The 17,117-nt window shown below is 37.5% G+C and overlaps 1 protein-coding gene across 2 annotated transcripts in view; it reads right to left on the minus strand.

Annotated features, from left to right (window-relative positions):
• Window positions 1-5,691: 5,691 nt before the first annotated feature.
• Window positions 5,692-17,117, minus strand: part of LOC124167335 (trithorax group protein osa) — a 47,065-nt gene continuing 35,639 nt past the window's right edge. The window contains exons 14-16 of one of the 2 annotated variants that reach the window (XM_046545324.1): window positions 13,561-13,863; window positions 10,220-10,789; window positions 5,692-7,896 (exon numbers count right to left, since the gene is read on the minus strand). In XM_046545324.1, coding sequence (XP_046401280.1) covers window positions 7,889-7,896; window positions 10,220-10,789; window positions 13,561-13,863 — 881 coding nt within the window. In that variant the 3' untranslated portion in view covers window positions 5,692-7,888. Of the gene's footprint in view, window positions 7,897-10,219; window positions 10,790-13,560; window positions 13,867-17,117 lie in introns of both variants that reach the window. The other variant, XM_046545323.1, reaches the window with a different exon arrangement.

Raw genomic sequence — 17,117 nt, forward strand, 5'->3', positions numbered from 1 at the left:
TGAGCTGGTTTAACAAGGAAATCGGACGGTATGAATTCATGTCCTGTTTGCTTCCTTTGCCTTTGTAGAGAGGAACAACTTTGGCAGTCTTCAGAGAGTCAGGGAAAACTCCCAGCCTTAAAGATTCATTAATGAGGAATAGGACTTGATCCTTAATGACAAGGATAGATCTTTTTACAACTCTCCCGGGGATACCATCTAATCCATGACTATTTTTATTTGGCAATTTGTTAACAATATTGGTCAGTTCAGATTCAGTACAAGGAAGCAGGTACAACAAGTTGCTTGGCGATTGGGTTACAGAGTAGTTAGGGGAATTGCATGGGATTGTGGGATCCGACTGAGACAGGAAAAAATCATTGAGATTGGATGACATGGTAGTATAATCAGAGATCAGTTCCCCTTTAGAGTCTTGTAATTGGAGGATGCAATGTTGATTGTGGTGAGCTTTGGATTCTTTGATGATTTTCCAAATTTCTTTTGATTTATTGTCAGCATTTACTATTCTTTGATTGTTGAAGGATTTTTTTGCTGTTTGAAGAATTTTACGGTATCTTTTCTTAAGCACCAAGTACTCTAATCGATCTGACACTTCAGTTTTATGTTCCTTGAGCTTCAATATAAATTTTTTGTGAGGAACCCAAGTCAAAAATTGATAAGAATAGTAATTTTATGTAGGTTTTCATAATTTTATAGAGGATGTATGCACTTGCTAAATTATGACGACTTTTTAGTAGGTGCCCTTATGAGAAAGCTATGGCTAGATGAGTTGAGTCTGTCTTTTTTAATAGGAAACATGAATATTGCCCAAGAAATGCTGAAAGCTTTGCAGTTGAAGGAAAATGTGATTTAAATTACTGATCATTGATGATGCTTTCACATTAAATTCCAGTAACAATAAAAAATACTAGAACAATATACTGAAAATATTCCATAGATTCATCCAATTGTATAATAAGAAGTCATATTAGGAATATGTATGTCAGTTCCCAATCAGATAAATCAACAGGTAATAGATGGGGAAGAGGAAATTCTCCCTAAATAGAAGGGGGAAATTTTTTATTAGGGTGAATACTGTGAAATCAAGTATCATCAATGGATGATTATTAAATAGTATTTTACTTCTGGTTAAAAGATAAATAAAAATTGAATTAAAAAATATGAAGTACCTTGTAAATTCGTGATGAGCACAGCATGAAAAACTTACGTTAATCACTATTTGATTTCGAATTGATCACATAAATGCAGTGGCAGATATATGGGGGGAGGGGCTTAGGGGGCTATAGTCACCTCCCCCTTGGATATCCAATTTACACGAGATAGAATGGAAATTTTGCTTGGACCCCTACTGGGAGGTTACCCTGTTCTTAGTCCCCACTTGTCCCTATCCTGGATCTGCCACTGCATAAATGTGATATGTATTGAAGATTATCAATGTAAGTATGGACTGAAAAAAATTAAGGCAATACGTAAATACTTATCTTCCTATCACGAGACCTAGAAAACAGCTCACAAACAGGTTTCATACCTAGGCATGGTGGCCAGCTTTCTTTCCGATTTATGTACCACAAAACAGTGACTGCAGCAGCCTAACAGAGTTCAAACATAGGTGGCTGTGGCAAGTTGCAATGCTCCCTGCTTGTCTCGGGGTGTTATTAGAATCAATTACAAATTTTATGTCATACTTTTGTACCAATTCAATCCGATTCCCATATAGGAATTCTAATGAAGGTTTGGCATTTAGCTTCAATTTTACATAAATGCCAAAAGAACATGCATGTACCTATGCATAAAATGAGAGCCATAAACAATATTGGCATTAGCTTAACATTTTACCGATTTGAATTTGTGCCAGTTTGTATGATGTTAATTAATGAATTGAGTCATGATTCACTTCTGTTTTCCTGACTTAAAAATGGTTATCTCAGATTTGCATTTACTGCTAAGCATCAATCTGATCCACAATTGAACAAATGAAGTTCTTAAATGCCTGGAAAATTTAAGTTAAATTCCTCTCTGCACTTCATCATTTTTGGTGGAGAGCAGAGTATGCAATTTTAGATCCGATGATGCAGTGGGCATCGGTGCAAATAATGTTTCGGTGTTATCACCTTGCTTGACATGCTGCATTCAAAACCTTGATAAACTGCTTCCATGATTGACCACTATCACTGGATTTGCCGTGGACACTTACGAAGGAGGACAAGAAAGTACTGGAGGTGTTTGAGATGAGTGCATGAAGAAAGTGAAGTAAATGAAGAAGAACGATGAAGTACCAGGCATGGTGAGGAGAGAAAGCCTCTAGAGGAAAAATGGATCAGACAAAAGGTATGGATTGTGGCAGAACTGAGAGGGGAGGAAATGTTAAAAACAGAGGGAAGAATGTTACACTAGTGAGGTAGAGAGAAGGGTTTACAGGTATGAATGAAAGAAAGTAGACTTTATTCTGAATAGGGTGGTTTCCTATTATTTTTTTAATTGCCTAAATTGAAAGATTATCACTCCTGGAGCACACATTTCACGCTTTTAGATTTTTAATTGAAGATATATATTTTTCGCAATTAAATGATAAGTGAAAATTTTCAAGCGCGTGAAAACACAACGGCTAAGTACAAATGCTGGGAAAAGCCCATGTGATGACATTCTGGTTCCCACTGCCGCAAAGTGAGGTGACCTTGGGGCAAGGATGTGTGCGCCGCTGCGATGCAGGCTGCTAGCAGGTAGCACTTGGCTTAAATAAGGATTATTAATACCTTATCAAACAAAGGAAACTTTAAGACCATAGGCAGTTTTAATAGGTGATTATTAAGACATGTTTCCCTGAGCTCTGTGCCTCATGCATGCATTGGTAATGTCAGACGATGTAAAACTCTATACACTCGTATAAAATCTAGGTCCCTGTGACGTCACGTGGAGAGACTTTGATATTAGTAATCTTAAGTAACATCTTAACTAAACTTAAATGAAAATAAAAAAAATATTTCTTTTAAATAAATCCAATACAATGAAGGCATAGATTAATATATTTACACTGAAAATATAAATTTTGAACAATATCACTTGATATTAGAGGGAGGGGGCCGAGACAAATCTCATGATATATCAGTAAGGGAGTAGTAGGGGTTCAAAAATTGCTGAAATCAACTCACATAATTAATGAACTACATATTTGCTTTACTTTCATTGGATTAGTTTTTTTTACCTCTAAAAACCCTATTTTGGGTGCTTGGTACTTCTGACACTTGGGGTGCAGGTTCCCATTATTTTGAAGTAACCAAATTTTAGTGCGTGAATTTTAACATCATTTTGAGGAATGGAAAACGTAACTTTCTTGAGTTTTATAGTACAAGTGTAGGCCAAATGATCAGTCAATTGATTATGACTAAACAGGGGAGAAGTTCTTTTTCTTAAATTTTTTTAAAAAATATACTTTACCTAGGTATCTCTTTGCATTTGTATCTCTTTCCATTCTTTTAATAACCAAAGATGTACCCATTGAATAGGGACAGTATTTTCTGGGAACTTATCAAAATTTCCTCACACAAAATACAGGACAGAAAAGTGCACTTGTAGCATTACGTCTTTAAATCTTCCAGATTCTGAACGTAAGCCCCAGACACAGGGAACTCCAATTGTAGAGGGAAAGACTCCACAAACAAGAATAATCAGCACTCAAAGAAACATTTGTCACAAAATTACGAGTCATTTTCAATCAATATCTATTAGAAGTAGAAATATTCAAAATCAAAATTATTACAGAAAACAACGATGATAACTATTAATCTGATAGGAAACATTACCAAAGACTAAGTGTAAGCTTCATGATTTTCAACAAATCACCCTCTCAGCTGAGCAATCTATCCACCGCCAGCACCAAAGCAAAAAAGAACTAGCGACCTCCGAATCGTGTCAGGGTGGAGGGGAGGGAATTTGCAAAGGAGTGGAGGGGTAATAGGGCGATGTCCAAGTTAGATGCATCAGTGTAAATCTGCCGGCAGGCGCCCCTGTTGACTGGCACCACTGCAAAACGTCCGTCATCCAAGCCAGGGTTGGGGAAGAACCGATTGGAATTCAAGGAGGGGAAAGATGGGATGAGGTGTTGGAGGGAGAGAGAGTTGTGATAGGACAAGTGGAGTACTTCTCACTCCTAACTGCATTCTTACGCCTCAGCACCCACTTGCTCTTGATTGCCAAGGAGTAGGTATTCCTCCGCCATACTACCTATATAAGTCTTGATCTCCAAGTATGGCTGATTTGGTTGGCAGATTTCCGAGGGAATAGTTCGGAGACAAGAGTTCCGAGACTTAGTCTCTGAGCCTTTGAGTCGAAGGGCCTTTGCGCAAAAAACCTTCTCCCGTTAAAGACTTCTGCGCTAAGCTCTGTGGATAAGTTCGGAGGAATTTCTGGGGGGGTATCAGAAATTTTGGATACTAAAAAATGCCACATACTTAATTGGCCAAGCTGCGTTAATGGGGTCATGTCTCTTTTAATTGACTTATTGGTCTAAGAGAAAAATCAGATTCCCTTCCGATGTAATTTTATTCTCCGGCTTAATTCCAAAGAGGAAATTGAAAGTGAACGTGGACTCCACGTGAATCGTTGGACCTTGCACAAGAGCAAGAGGAGACGTGGATAAAAATCTCTAGAGCTAAACAAAGAGGAAAACTGTGGAGGACATTCAGAAAGTGAGTAATATTAATAAAATGTTCCTAAGACATTTGGCAAGGAACCAGCACAAATTAAACTCAGGGTACAAAATTTTGAGTATTCTCTCTCCACTTTTTATGGTGAAGAGAGGAAGACCTTGGAGGAAGAGAGGAAGTATGGTGAAGAGAGGAAGAGAGGAGACCTGCAGTAAGATTGAATTTTCTTCTTTCTAAATAGGGTGGTTTCCTATTATTTTTTTATTGCCTAAATCAAAAGATTATTACTCCTGGAAAACGTATTTCACACTTTTAAATTGTTGAATGACGATATCTATTTTTCGCGATTAAATGAAAAGTGAAAATTTTCAAGCACGCGAAAACGCGACGCGTAAGTATGAATGCCGGGAAATCTCTCTGTGAGACTTATTTCTGGTTCCCCCTGCCCCCCTGTGAGGTGACCTTGAGGCGAGGCTTAGCGCTGATACGACGCAGGCTGCTAGCGGGTAGCTGAGTACCCTGCTGGCTGGTAGCGCTTGTCTTAAATAAGGATTATTAATACCTTATCAAATGAAGAAAACTTTCCGACCTTAGCCAGTTTCAATAGGTGATTATTAAGAGATGTTTCCCTGAGCTTTGTGCCTCATGCATGCAATGATAATTTCAGACGGTGTAAAACTCCTATCTACTCGTATAGAAACTAGGTCCCTGTGACGTCATGTGGAGTGGCATCGCATGGGCGACAATCTGGCCTTTTTCAAATGCGGTTAAAATTGACCCTTGCCATTTGTCTAAACCAGTATTTCTAAAACCAAATAATTTGTATATTATGAATACACTAATGGTGGGTAATGAATCACAATCAATGCCTACCCTGTAAAGGCAAGTAATAATATTTCATCAGCAAGGAAACAGATTTCCATGCAGATGGATAGTGAAGGCACAAACTTAGTCGAGATACATCTTTCTCCCATTTTAACTCAACGATCCACTCATCAATCAAGTCACCTCAAGGGTAAAATGGGAATGAAATGAATGTACAAAGGTATCAGATTTCAAATGCATTTTTTCAATTTATTCTTCATTTCAGGAAAGAATTGCATGTTACGGTAATGAACTGCTACATATTCTGGGACCAGTCCCAAGAAATGTAACAAATCAACAAGATCAAATTGGCAAAGAAATGAAAGAAGGATATTAAGACCACCAAAACGTATGAGTGAGACATGATAGGTCAAAATAATTGTTCGAAAGTTACAACAGAAAATAACCACAAAACAAGGTAAAGCAGCGTGTATACATGTGTTTGTATATATATATATTTTTCTTTATATATCTTTCTTTTTATATATATATATAGAGATGTGGTCGATTCACATCTATTTCCTGATGCCATTATTTTTCAGCTGGCTTCTTCATGACAACCATTACCGAGGTTGTGCAAAACCACAAAAATCTTAGTACATACAGCCTGATGAGCACTCCTGATTAGGAGAACTCTAGGAAGGGTAGTCGATTAAGGCTGGGGACCTCTGCACCATGGCCAGTAAAATTTACTCATCTGCATGGGATCACAGAAGTTGAGATAATCTTCCCCACCCGCCATGAACGGCAAGCATGGAGAAGGCCGGGAACGAGCGAAACGTGATTCACTCTCAAGTTGTTAGAACGAATAGAAAGCATTAGAGAAAATGGTATTAAGCTCATATGCTCATGAGAAAAGGCAAGGCCAACAAATAAACTTGAAGAAGCCCTCCTTTTGCAATACAGGGGCCACACACATTTGGGCAGGTCAAAGGGGCTTCGCAAGCACCACGTTTGAAATGCTCAGCAAAGATGGCAAAGCCTACATCTCCTTTTGAGAACATTAAATTTTAGAGATTTTCTCACAATAAGAAAGCCATCTTGGTCTGAAGCTTACATAATCAATGGCTTACTTTTCCTGACTCAAACAGGGAAAATTTCCAAGTTTGTCATAGAAAACAAATTTAAATTCACCTAAGAAATCCACAAGCTTAGGGTGAGCATTTTTTGTTCAATTTCACAATAAGACTGAAATGTTTACGGAAATTATGGTTTAAAAATCTTGACACACAAGACACAGACTGGTTTCGATTACGTTAAGATTAGGTAACCAATTTTTATGGGTGTTGGAAAATTCTCATGATTAATTCACTTGTGACACATTTGTGAACGTGAATCCCAAAATTTTAAAAATGATTATTATTAGCACCAAAGACCAACAGAAGATGTGCCTGACGATACAAAATCCACTTGAGATGCATTGATAGGCAAATCAAGTTATCCATTAAATATCTAAACTCTCCTAAAATAAAAGATAATGAGAGGAGAGTCTTCATATTCATTGTATTCACTGGCATTATAAAACATATCATATTCTCTTTCTCTCCAAAGAGCTCAAGAAATTATAGGTTCTCAATTCACGATCATGTCATTTGAATTTCACCTGTTTACTTGCATACTTCGAATAATAGATAAAACTACACAGTTTGTGGGCAAGGAACATGTTTAAAATTCAATTTCTCCTATAAAGCATGATAAACAAATAGTTCACATTTGGTTCCACCACCGAGCACCAACGTCATCAACTGGAGCTATCAAGTGCTTGAAGAGAGAAGGCAAAGAAAATGGAGTGATTCCAACCAGAAATATCATCACTTGCAAGCACTACAGCGCTTTTCGAAGAGGGCTTTCTACCGCTACCATTGATTTCATTTGGCAATGAGCTGAACTGCATTGATTATGAAAGAGTTACAATTCCATAAAATGCTCACCCCTTAATTTTAGAGAGCATGCGATTAACCTGATAATCCAATTTATGATGATTACCTCACAGGAAAACTTTCAAATACTGAAGGTAACATAGTACAAATTCTTTTGAACCAAAGTACAGGTTAAATAAATTTTAGGCTGAAATACAACAGCATACTGCTTCACAAGAGAGCATTAGTACACACAAATGATGATAAAGCAAATGGTTAGTTGGGAAAACCAGATAAAATGATACTCGGAAAAAATCTATCTCGTGGATGTAACAGGTGATGTGGTATCGGCCAGTAGAGGTAGGTCAGAAGTTTTGAAAGAGATGCGTGCAGCCAATTCTTATTTCCTTCCTTGCCATAAATCATGCAAGCCTGCCTTCTAAATACCATTCCTGATTACTTGCAATTAGCTGCCAGAGACCCAAATATAGCTTAATGCTGCTTGTGGATGGCTGACCAGATTCATAAATCTGAAACAAAAAAGATGAAAAACAACCTTATATTAACAAATCTGTACATCACCACATAGGTTATTTCAAGTCATCTTTCAGCAGATTATACTTTCTGTCAATTAACATAGGAAATTCATAGAAAAATGTAATAAGCACAATACTCCACAATATCAGGTCCACATATTAAAAATCGCCGCTGACACTTATTTTAAACTTTAGGCTACACATGGAGTAAATAAGCGATGAATGAATTCAATAAAACTATTTGTACCGTCCACTGCTAAAATTAACTATGTTTTTACAGTGTTGAACCAACCTGATGATGACAATATCCGTTGAAATGGAAAGTAAATTTTCCATAAGTAGCAACATTGGAAGTGGTCAGTACGAAAATTTCTATTAAATTCATTCACTTTCAACAGTTTTGAAACTTTTCATTAGGACTAAAATAGACTCTCATTTACAGGAATAACTTCAACAAGAAGTTTTACATAAACTTCCAAACTTTTGATCCCATGAACTTTGTAACAACAAGAGTTTACTGTAATCTAATCTGATACATCATTATCATCCCAATTTTTATTATCATACACAGTTAGACCTAATTTTTATCCTTATCACATGATTCTGCTGGATTGCAAAACCCTGGAATCCAACAAGGCACTGCCTGTCATCAGGTTTTTCAGCGACATCTCTATTAGACTTCGGATAAATCCATGCCCCAAGAGGTGCAAAATTCACTTAGGCAGGATTTGAATCCTGATCCTAAGATGTGCACGCAAGGATTTGGCCCCACAGCAGCAGTGTGCCATCACGGGGAATTTTCAAAGTATTTTATATACACAGTTAAAATCAAACTATTTTTCAACTCCTTTTTACTCCAAAAAGTTATACAAATAATTGTCATTTTAAATCCTCATGCTAGTTATTATCACTTACTGGGAAACTAATTTTCTTTTTCATCCATGGTTTAATAAGTATTCTACTCTTCTTTGAAATATTTTTTTATTAACACAAGGGCAATTCCATTTATATTCATGCAGGAGGTGTGAGGTCATCATCTGGGAATTCCCAAGGAGGTTGCAAACATCTGGAGGGGGCATCACTGGTTTCGAGCGTGGAGCGCAGTGTGGCCGGAATAGGGGTGCTTGGGTAGGATGACAAGACACCCACACCCACTTTGACCAAAACATTGACAATCCCATATGGGTCAATGCTTACTATTAGGTGAAATTTTTCGTCTTAACTGGTTAATACATTAAAATAACCAATGAAACCCACAATATAACCTTTTTTCTTACTTCATAGGTAGGCTTTGAGAAATTATGATTCAAATATCTTTTCCCACGGAAAAAATATTATCAATCACCACGGTTACGTTCAACCACCAGCTCAGCTGAAAATAGAATTTTACGAGAGTAAACTAATCATTTACCTGCACCTATCCTGGTATTGAATTTCATTATAGCCAACGGAAATTAATAATTAAAGTAATAAGGTATATTTTCAGGGATATTCCCACCAGTGAAGTGGCTAACAGACAGAGAGTTTCTGCATTAATAGAAGTATCGCGAATTATGAGAAAAATCTGATGACAATTACCGTTCAAATACTAATGATTATGGTAGTATTTTTCACTTAACACGTTGTGTACCGGGGTATTTAAATTCCTAGGAAAGCAGGGATTGGAAATATGTGCCTATTAGGGCGTAATGCCTTTGGTTTAAACACGGTTAAAAAGCTAATGTTTAGAATATAACTTTACCCAATCAAACGTTATGATGCATCAATTCATTATGAATAACGAACAACTGAAAACGTACTAACGAATACGTATTGAATGCTTTAAAATTGTTTAGGTTGACGCGCCTAAATGACGAGAATCTTCGTCATCCGTCCGGAACGTTCGGAAAAAAAATGACGAGAACTCTTGCCATCCGTACGCAACGTGTTAATGTAGTTCATTTTCAGGACATAACCCCTATGAAAAAATTGTATAAACCTGTATAAAATTTGTACACATTCTTACTCAATTGTCATGGCAATGTATAAGAATGTATACAAATTTTATACAGGTTTATACAATTTTTTCAGAACATAACTTAGCCACCTCAAAATATCAGTCCGAGACCAAGTCCAAAAATTATCAAACCAAGATGGTGGAACTATGACCAAGCTATGAACTCGGAAACAGCACCTCCAGATATAATTATAACCTCGTTGGGGGATTGCCTACATCACCATTTGGGTGCCCTGAGCATTTTGCAAGCAATTTCAGCTTTTGCAAGGGAAAAGATAATGACAAAAAAAAAAAACAAGAACTAAAGCGAGAATCACTTACTCCCCATCCCAGCCACTTCGGGGACTGTCTTTGAGGAGCGTAAGGGGTTGAAACCTGGAGGAGGAGCTGCAGGCGACGGCCCAGAGTTTCCCACGTCCTGCGGCCGCATCAGAAACGGATGGACTTGGTGGCCTGCCATCAGACCAGGCTGTGGCGGCTGCTGGGTCTGCATCTGCAGGAGGTTGGGTTGGTAGCGACCAGGACCACCCAACGCGACAGAACCGAGGTGGACTCCACTGTTCATTTGCGTCGACCAACCTCCTCCGCCGCCACCACCACCACCCCCGCCCCCAACACTGCCGCCACCAAAGTCTTGAAAATGGCCGTGGCCTCTGTAGTAGTGATGGTCGGCAGTTGAGGGAGGGAGCTGGGACGTTGAGGCAGACGAGGGCTGATTGAGTAGGGGGGCTGACGAGAGGGCTTCCAAGGACTTGGCCCAGTGTGAGTGGGCCAGATTGAGGGATCCAGTCGAATGTGAGGTGTGTAAGTGCGGAGTAGAGGAAACAATCGCAGGATCTAATGCCGTCCAGTCTTGTTGCTGCTGTTGAGCTGGAGGATGTTGCACCATCCCTGCAATTAAAAATATGGAAGACTTGAATGCACACCTTTTGTATTCACAGGATCAGCTGGATTATACAAAAAAAAGGCAGAATTTTTGCATGTTAAGCCACTGTTTTCTTTGACTTGGTCAGTGTGTTGCTAGAAATAATGTTGTAAAGGCCGTTTTAAACGGGCACGGAATTGAGCAGGTTAGAGCTGCATTTATTTCTAAAATGGCGTGGAATTTTGCCTTCTCGCATCCACGCATTCTCGCATGTGTTCTAGCAATTCACTGCTTTACCCGATGCAACTTTGATTGCACCTTCACACGTACGTCAGATTGCGCAATTCCATGTACCGTGTAAAACAGCCTTAACAGGTCCTATTGATGAATCTTCAACTAAGATAGCAAAGAAGGAACAGATTTTTTTCTCCAAGCAGTTTCACAATTTTTCACAAAAAAAAAACAACCTTTTATACAGAAAACGGAGCACCCAAACTATTTTAGTCGAGGAAAGGAAAGAGCTATGAATTGATTTTCTGAATCAATTACTTAGTTAGTGTTATGTAGCAGCAAAAATTAAACGATCTCTTTCCAATGCAACATTAAGTTATGAAAGTCTGTTATTAATTTTAATTTTCCAAGTCTATCCCAAAACCTGCATCTTCTTTCCCCCATCTACTCGCAGAGCGCAGCTTGAGTTCAAGACACAGAAAAGGGGTATTATCCAACTTTTGATTTCCATTTCTCTGGATTATCAGTACATCAGCTCCTCATAAATTCCTCTAGCCCTTCCGATCCTCCCTTCCAGAGCCATGCATATTCTTTATTTTAAACATTGGCTGAGTTCAAGTCTGCAAAATTCTTACATTTTTCGCACACATAAGTTTTTGATACACTTTATCCACAGAGAAGGATTAGGGTTTTTCTGCTACAGGGAATAAACAATAAGACAATATTATAATTTAATTATTTTCACACATCATGCTTAGCATTTCTTTTTGCTCAAGGTGAGAGAGTTTACAATGGTTTTGAAGCCATAATATAATTTATCAGTTTCTGCCAGAAATAAATAAAGCATGAGTCAAGGTTTGGGCAGACTTTGATTTGGTACCAAACACCTAAAAATTTCCAAAATTGTAACATCTTGAATTCAATGAATTATAAAAGTTTTGAATAGCAATTTTTTTTAATCATTAAAACCAATGTGATTTGATCTGCATATAGATATATCATCCCATGTTATTCATCACTGTATTGTATTGACGAAGCCTATGCCAATTACTAATCTGTATTGGTTCTCTTGGCTTATAAAACTATTATTATTATTATAATAAATGAAATTAAAATTAAATAATTTCCATGACTCGAGAATTTCCTAAAGAAGGTCATCTGAAGTTATAAATGATGCAAATTTTGTTCATCAGAATATTCCAAGACCATTTGCAATCAGCAGATTATGGTCAAATCACGACTTGAACACTTACTGCCAAGGAAAAATCATTAGTAGGCATGTGAAAAAAGGATGTATTGTCTTTAAGATTAAATGTCACCACTTTCTGTTCCACAAACTTATTAGCGCACTCAAAGCATTTAAATGGCAGACCTTAAATGGCATAATAATATCAAGAAATACAAGAGGTTATTCCCCACTTAAATTCGGATGAGGCCATGTTTTTAAACTTAAGGTATTTAGGTATTTGAGGTCACATTTCCAATTAGTCAAATACAGGTACAGCACATGAGTTCAATAAATGGTCACCTACAGAGCATGAGAAATAGCTATTTTCACAGGAAATATTAATTTCTGTTGTTCTATCATTGTTGCCTCGATCAATGAATGAGGAAATGAGCGATTCGTTTAAAAAACCAATGACTCCCTGAATGTGGCCATGTTAAGAGATCTGTCACTGAAACCTTTCTTTTCACAAGCCTTTTGTTCACCCCTGATCGGTAAGCATATTCATTTCTGACCAGGCAATCTACCAATCATTCAACCCTTAGAAGTACCTGGCACAAGAAAACTCTCAGCAGCTCCACTGCAGGACAGCTTATCAGCACTAAATTGAATCCCCAAAATTAAAATTTTCTCACAGTACCTTTCTGCAGGGCACCGTAAGATCACCAACCCATAATATGAAAGGCCTCCTTTAATTATGACTTTACCTCCTTGAAATTTAGCACATTATCATCAAAATGAAGATTTTTACCTCCCATTTACACCTCTGTTAATAAAATTCTATTAATATATGAAGGGATTTGACCATTGATTATTTTTCATACAGTGAATTAATCATAAGTAAAACTGTTTGCTAGCCAATTTTTATCTGTTAAAGCAATTAGGACAATAAGTAAGCCTAAAAATTTGTCATGGTTTAATACCTATCTCCCATTCCTACCTCAGATACTTGCACCAGATACAAATCAGAATACTTTAAATGTTTTTAATTTGTCTATACCATAAATTGCCTGTTCTGCAGACCTTTGGCTACAAAAACCGCAAGAGGGCTGTCATATCAACCCACATCAACCACAACTGAAACATTAACTAAGAATTTATTCATTGTAATGCAAAAACACCACCAATACTGGATGCAATGATGAAAATGAAAATACTCTTGACATGGGGAAACTCATTCTTCATGGAGACTCACTCTTAAAATTTTGGAAATGCAGACTAGATTTTGACATAACCACAATATCCCACAGCAGATGATAACACAATTCATCACAACATACAAGTGGCCGAAAACTGCAGCAGATCACCCATCACAATGCACTATTCACTAAAAAAAATTACCCTTGGGCAATCCGAGTCCCGGCAAAATTGCGCGCAATCCATCGTGGAACTCCCTCATGTTAAACGCTCCGCTCTCCCCTACTTTGCGGACCTCCCCTTTCGTCAGGGGAGTATGAGGGGAGGGGGGGCAGTTCGACGAGGGTCCGTTGGGTAATGTGGAAGGAGATGGGCCATTGCACATGATGGACCCAAAAGGAGCTCCTCCAGACACTCCTCCTGTAAGCGACGGGGAAGGAGGTCCTGGGATAGCCACAGACGAGGAGGCGGCAGAGCCAAGTCCCATGAACGGAAGGATTTTGCTCCCTGCTACCAACGCGACCAAAAAAAATAGAAAAGAAAAATACCTTTTTGTTATCTATTTAACTTACTAAAATACCAGAACAGAATTCCAACTGAATGCCAAATTTCAACATCAAAGGATAGGATTAAAATTGTGAAAAGGATAGCTGTACAATATACCGTATTTCTCTGAATATAGTTCCCTTCTGAATATAGTCCCTCCCCAAATTTTGTGGCTTCAGTTTTGGGAAAAAAATTGAAAAAATGCATAGGAATATATTCCCCCCTTTACTTTTACCACAGGCATATTTGAAAAAATAATCAGATATATACGGTATTTATATGAGAACATATACTTTTTCACATGCCAATTATTCCTGTAATATTCCACACTAACATGATAACAAATACAGCTTACATTAACATCCTGAGATATATTAGCACATAGAACATTTATGTATCACTAAAATAAATAATACAAAGCATCTGTATTCCACTATTAATTTTTCAATACTTTTCAGGACATAAATTTTTACATTAGTGATCATTGAGTCCAAGTATTTCAGGTAGTGACTGAAAGATTGGCATTTGATTCCTGGATACTTCAACTTTTGAAATAGCATACAATCATATCACTGAACCCTGTCAGAACAGTATTATTGCATGCACACCATGAAGATCTGGCTGATATTTCAAATAGCATGGACCAGAAAAAGATAAGTTCTCTTGTTTGAACAAATAAAGTTAGCAAGGGAGGAATCTACTCTACCACAGGTACGATTTGAGAGGGCAAGAAAAAAAAGTGGCATACCATATAAGCCAAAAGCCAGCCGTAGAATTTTCACGCATAACTTACAGTCGCCTGTTCAATGCTGGCTAGTCTATGGTTATTTTGATAAATAATATAAAATAGTAATCATGAAGGCAAAATTTCTTAACTCTGTTCCAAAACTGGAAATGGCTCTAATTTTTCATCCCTAGCTGCCAACAAACATTCATTATACAAGTTTTCCTGGATATCAGACAATTACTTATACCACTTATTTTTTATCAGAGTGCGACCCGGGTCATTCACCCAAGGGCAAATTCCGCATGGCTTTTAAACCTTACGCCACTCTAAGGAGACTGATCGTTAAATGTAAGGATCAGATAGACCAATTGGATAGGTGTGGAGTATACTCATTGAAATGCAGCGATTGCAATGGTGTATATGTGGGACAGACAGGAAGAAGTTTTGAAATCAGGAAGAAAGAACATTTAAGTGCTTACAAATAGGGATGAGTCGATTCCACTTTTTTTCGATTCCGATTCCAATTCCGATTCCTTCAAATCGATTCCTGATTCTCGATTCCGATTCCATCGATTCTTATTCCTTCTAACAGGTGGTATTTTGATTTATCTGTAGCATTGCTGTCATTAAAATTTAAGAATTGAATGGAATAAAATAACTAGGGATGGACTGACCCAGGATTTTTGGAGCCAGATCTTTCGAATCGGATATTTTCGATTCCAAATGCATTTTCGAATTCCTGCCATTAAAGAAAGTCATTATTCAAGTTTATTGTGGGTACATACAATCAATGGAATGCTTTTTAGATTTTCATACACATTTTTATATTTTTATAAATTAAAAATTATTTTATGGGCTTTCAAGTTGTTTTTTAAAAACATCTTTACATACTCAGGGCCTTAACTGTTACGCTTGGGTTTGGAAATGAAAATAGGAAAAATCTTAGGATGAACCACTGACCGGTAGCGTAGCGAGAGGACCCCCCAAAATATAAAAACACAGTTACTTTCCTTCATAAAAGGAAACAAAATATTAAAAATCATGAATTTACAAAAATGAAAAAAAAAAATGAATCTCTGAAAAATGAAGTTTTTTCTATTATGAAGGGCGTTAAAATTAGTTTGAAAACCTCTCCTTTGTACCCTGTTGTTTAAAAATTTTCCCCCCTGGTTTTGGACCCCCCCTTAACAAAATTCCTGGCTACCCCCCTGCTATCGACTGAATTCAAATTTTCCTCACACGCGTTTCCCCCGAATTTTACTTTCTCATCGCATACGGACTTGTGTTTCATCCGAAAATGCTTCAGTATGGTGAGGTGGATTTAGCACATCCTCGCAATAATTTACGCCATAGTGCACGCACACTGCATTCATTGGTTCTCCTGTTAATGGAAATGTTTATACACAATAAAAGACATTTTTATTGATGCATCATTAAATTAAATTGCAACTGCGCAATCAGCAACACAATTAAAAGTATTTAAAACGGTAATAACGTCACGTGCGACGAGGTGCTCAACCGCTCAGCATGAGGAAGGAGTGGGCAGCAAAAGCGTGTAAAGGAGAGGTGGAGGGGAAGGAGCAGTGGCGTAGCCAGGAATTTCAATGGGGGGGGGGGATCCAAAACCAGGGGGGAAAATTGTTGAAAAAACCGGGCACTAAATAATGGGTTTTAAATAGAGATGGGTCGAATAGCAGATTTCTCGAATTCGAATATCGAATTCGAATATTAAATCATAGCTCGAATATTCGAATACCTCGAATTTTGAATACCTCGAATACTAAATGATGAATGCTGGAATGTTTGACTCAGTTGCCTATGCAGCAGGCAACACAAGATTTAGGGGAGTAATTTTGATTTCCTTAAAATGATTCGAACAGGAATTTAGCTGATTAATGAATAATTTAATTTTATGGAAACAATTGGGCATATAATTAATTCAACTAACATCGCTTTACCCCCACTCCTGCTGCCAAGTGCTAGCTGACAATCTGAGGCATTTTGCAAAATACAAGCTCTTTTCCACCGGATTTTCTTCAATTATTTTCAGTCCATCTTTGGGAGTTCTCACGAGATAAGAAGATGAATTGGAATTGCTATCAGGGAGAAACCAAATATTCTGAGAAAATATCCTTTTGTCTGTGACTGTAACAATAAAGATTTATAGCACCACTCATAAATTGTAACTTGATATATGTTTTCGGAAAAAAATACTGCATCAACTTCCGAGAAGCTCTGCTGCTCATATCGAGTTTCGCCAGAATGCTAAGTCTCCGTCGTGTTTTGACATTTATTTCTTTGCGTAAAATGCTTAAATAAACTCAGAAATACGTCGTGTTTGGTCTTATTCTTTTTGAAATTACGCGCACATTACTAATATTTCAATTCAATAAAGGTGTAACATCAATTGACGAAAGTCATTCTTAGACACCCTTTGTGCTAATAGATGACTCATGCAGCGGTTGACCTCCACAGAAATGGGGAACTT

The sequence above is a fragment of the Ischnura elegans genome, chromosome 10 (assembly GCF_921293095.1).
Source record: "Ischnura elegans chromosome 10, ioIscEleg1.1, whole genome shotgun sequence".
In the NCBI taxonomy this organism is placed as follows: domain Eukaryota; kingdom Metazoa; phylum Arthropoda; class Insecta; order Odonata; family Coenagrionidae; genus Ischnura; species Ischnura elegans.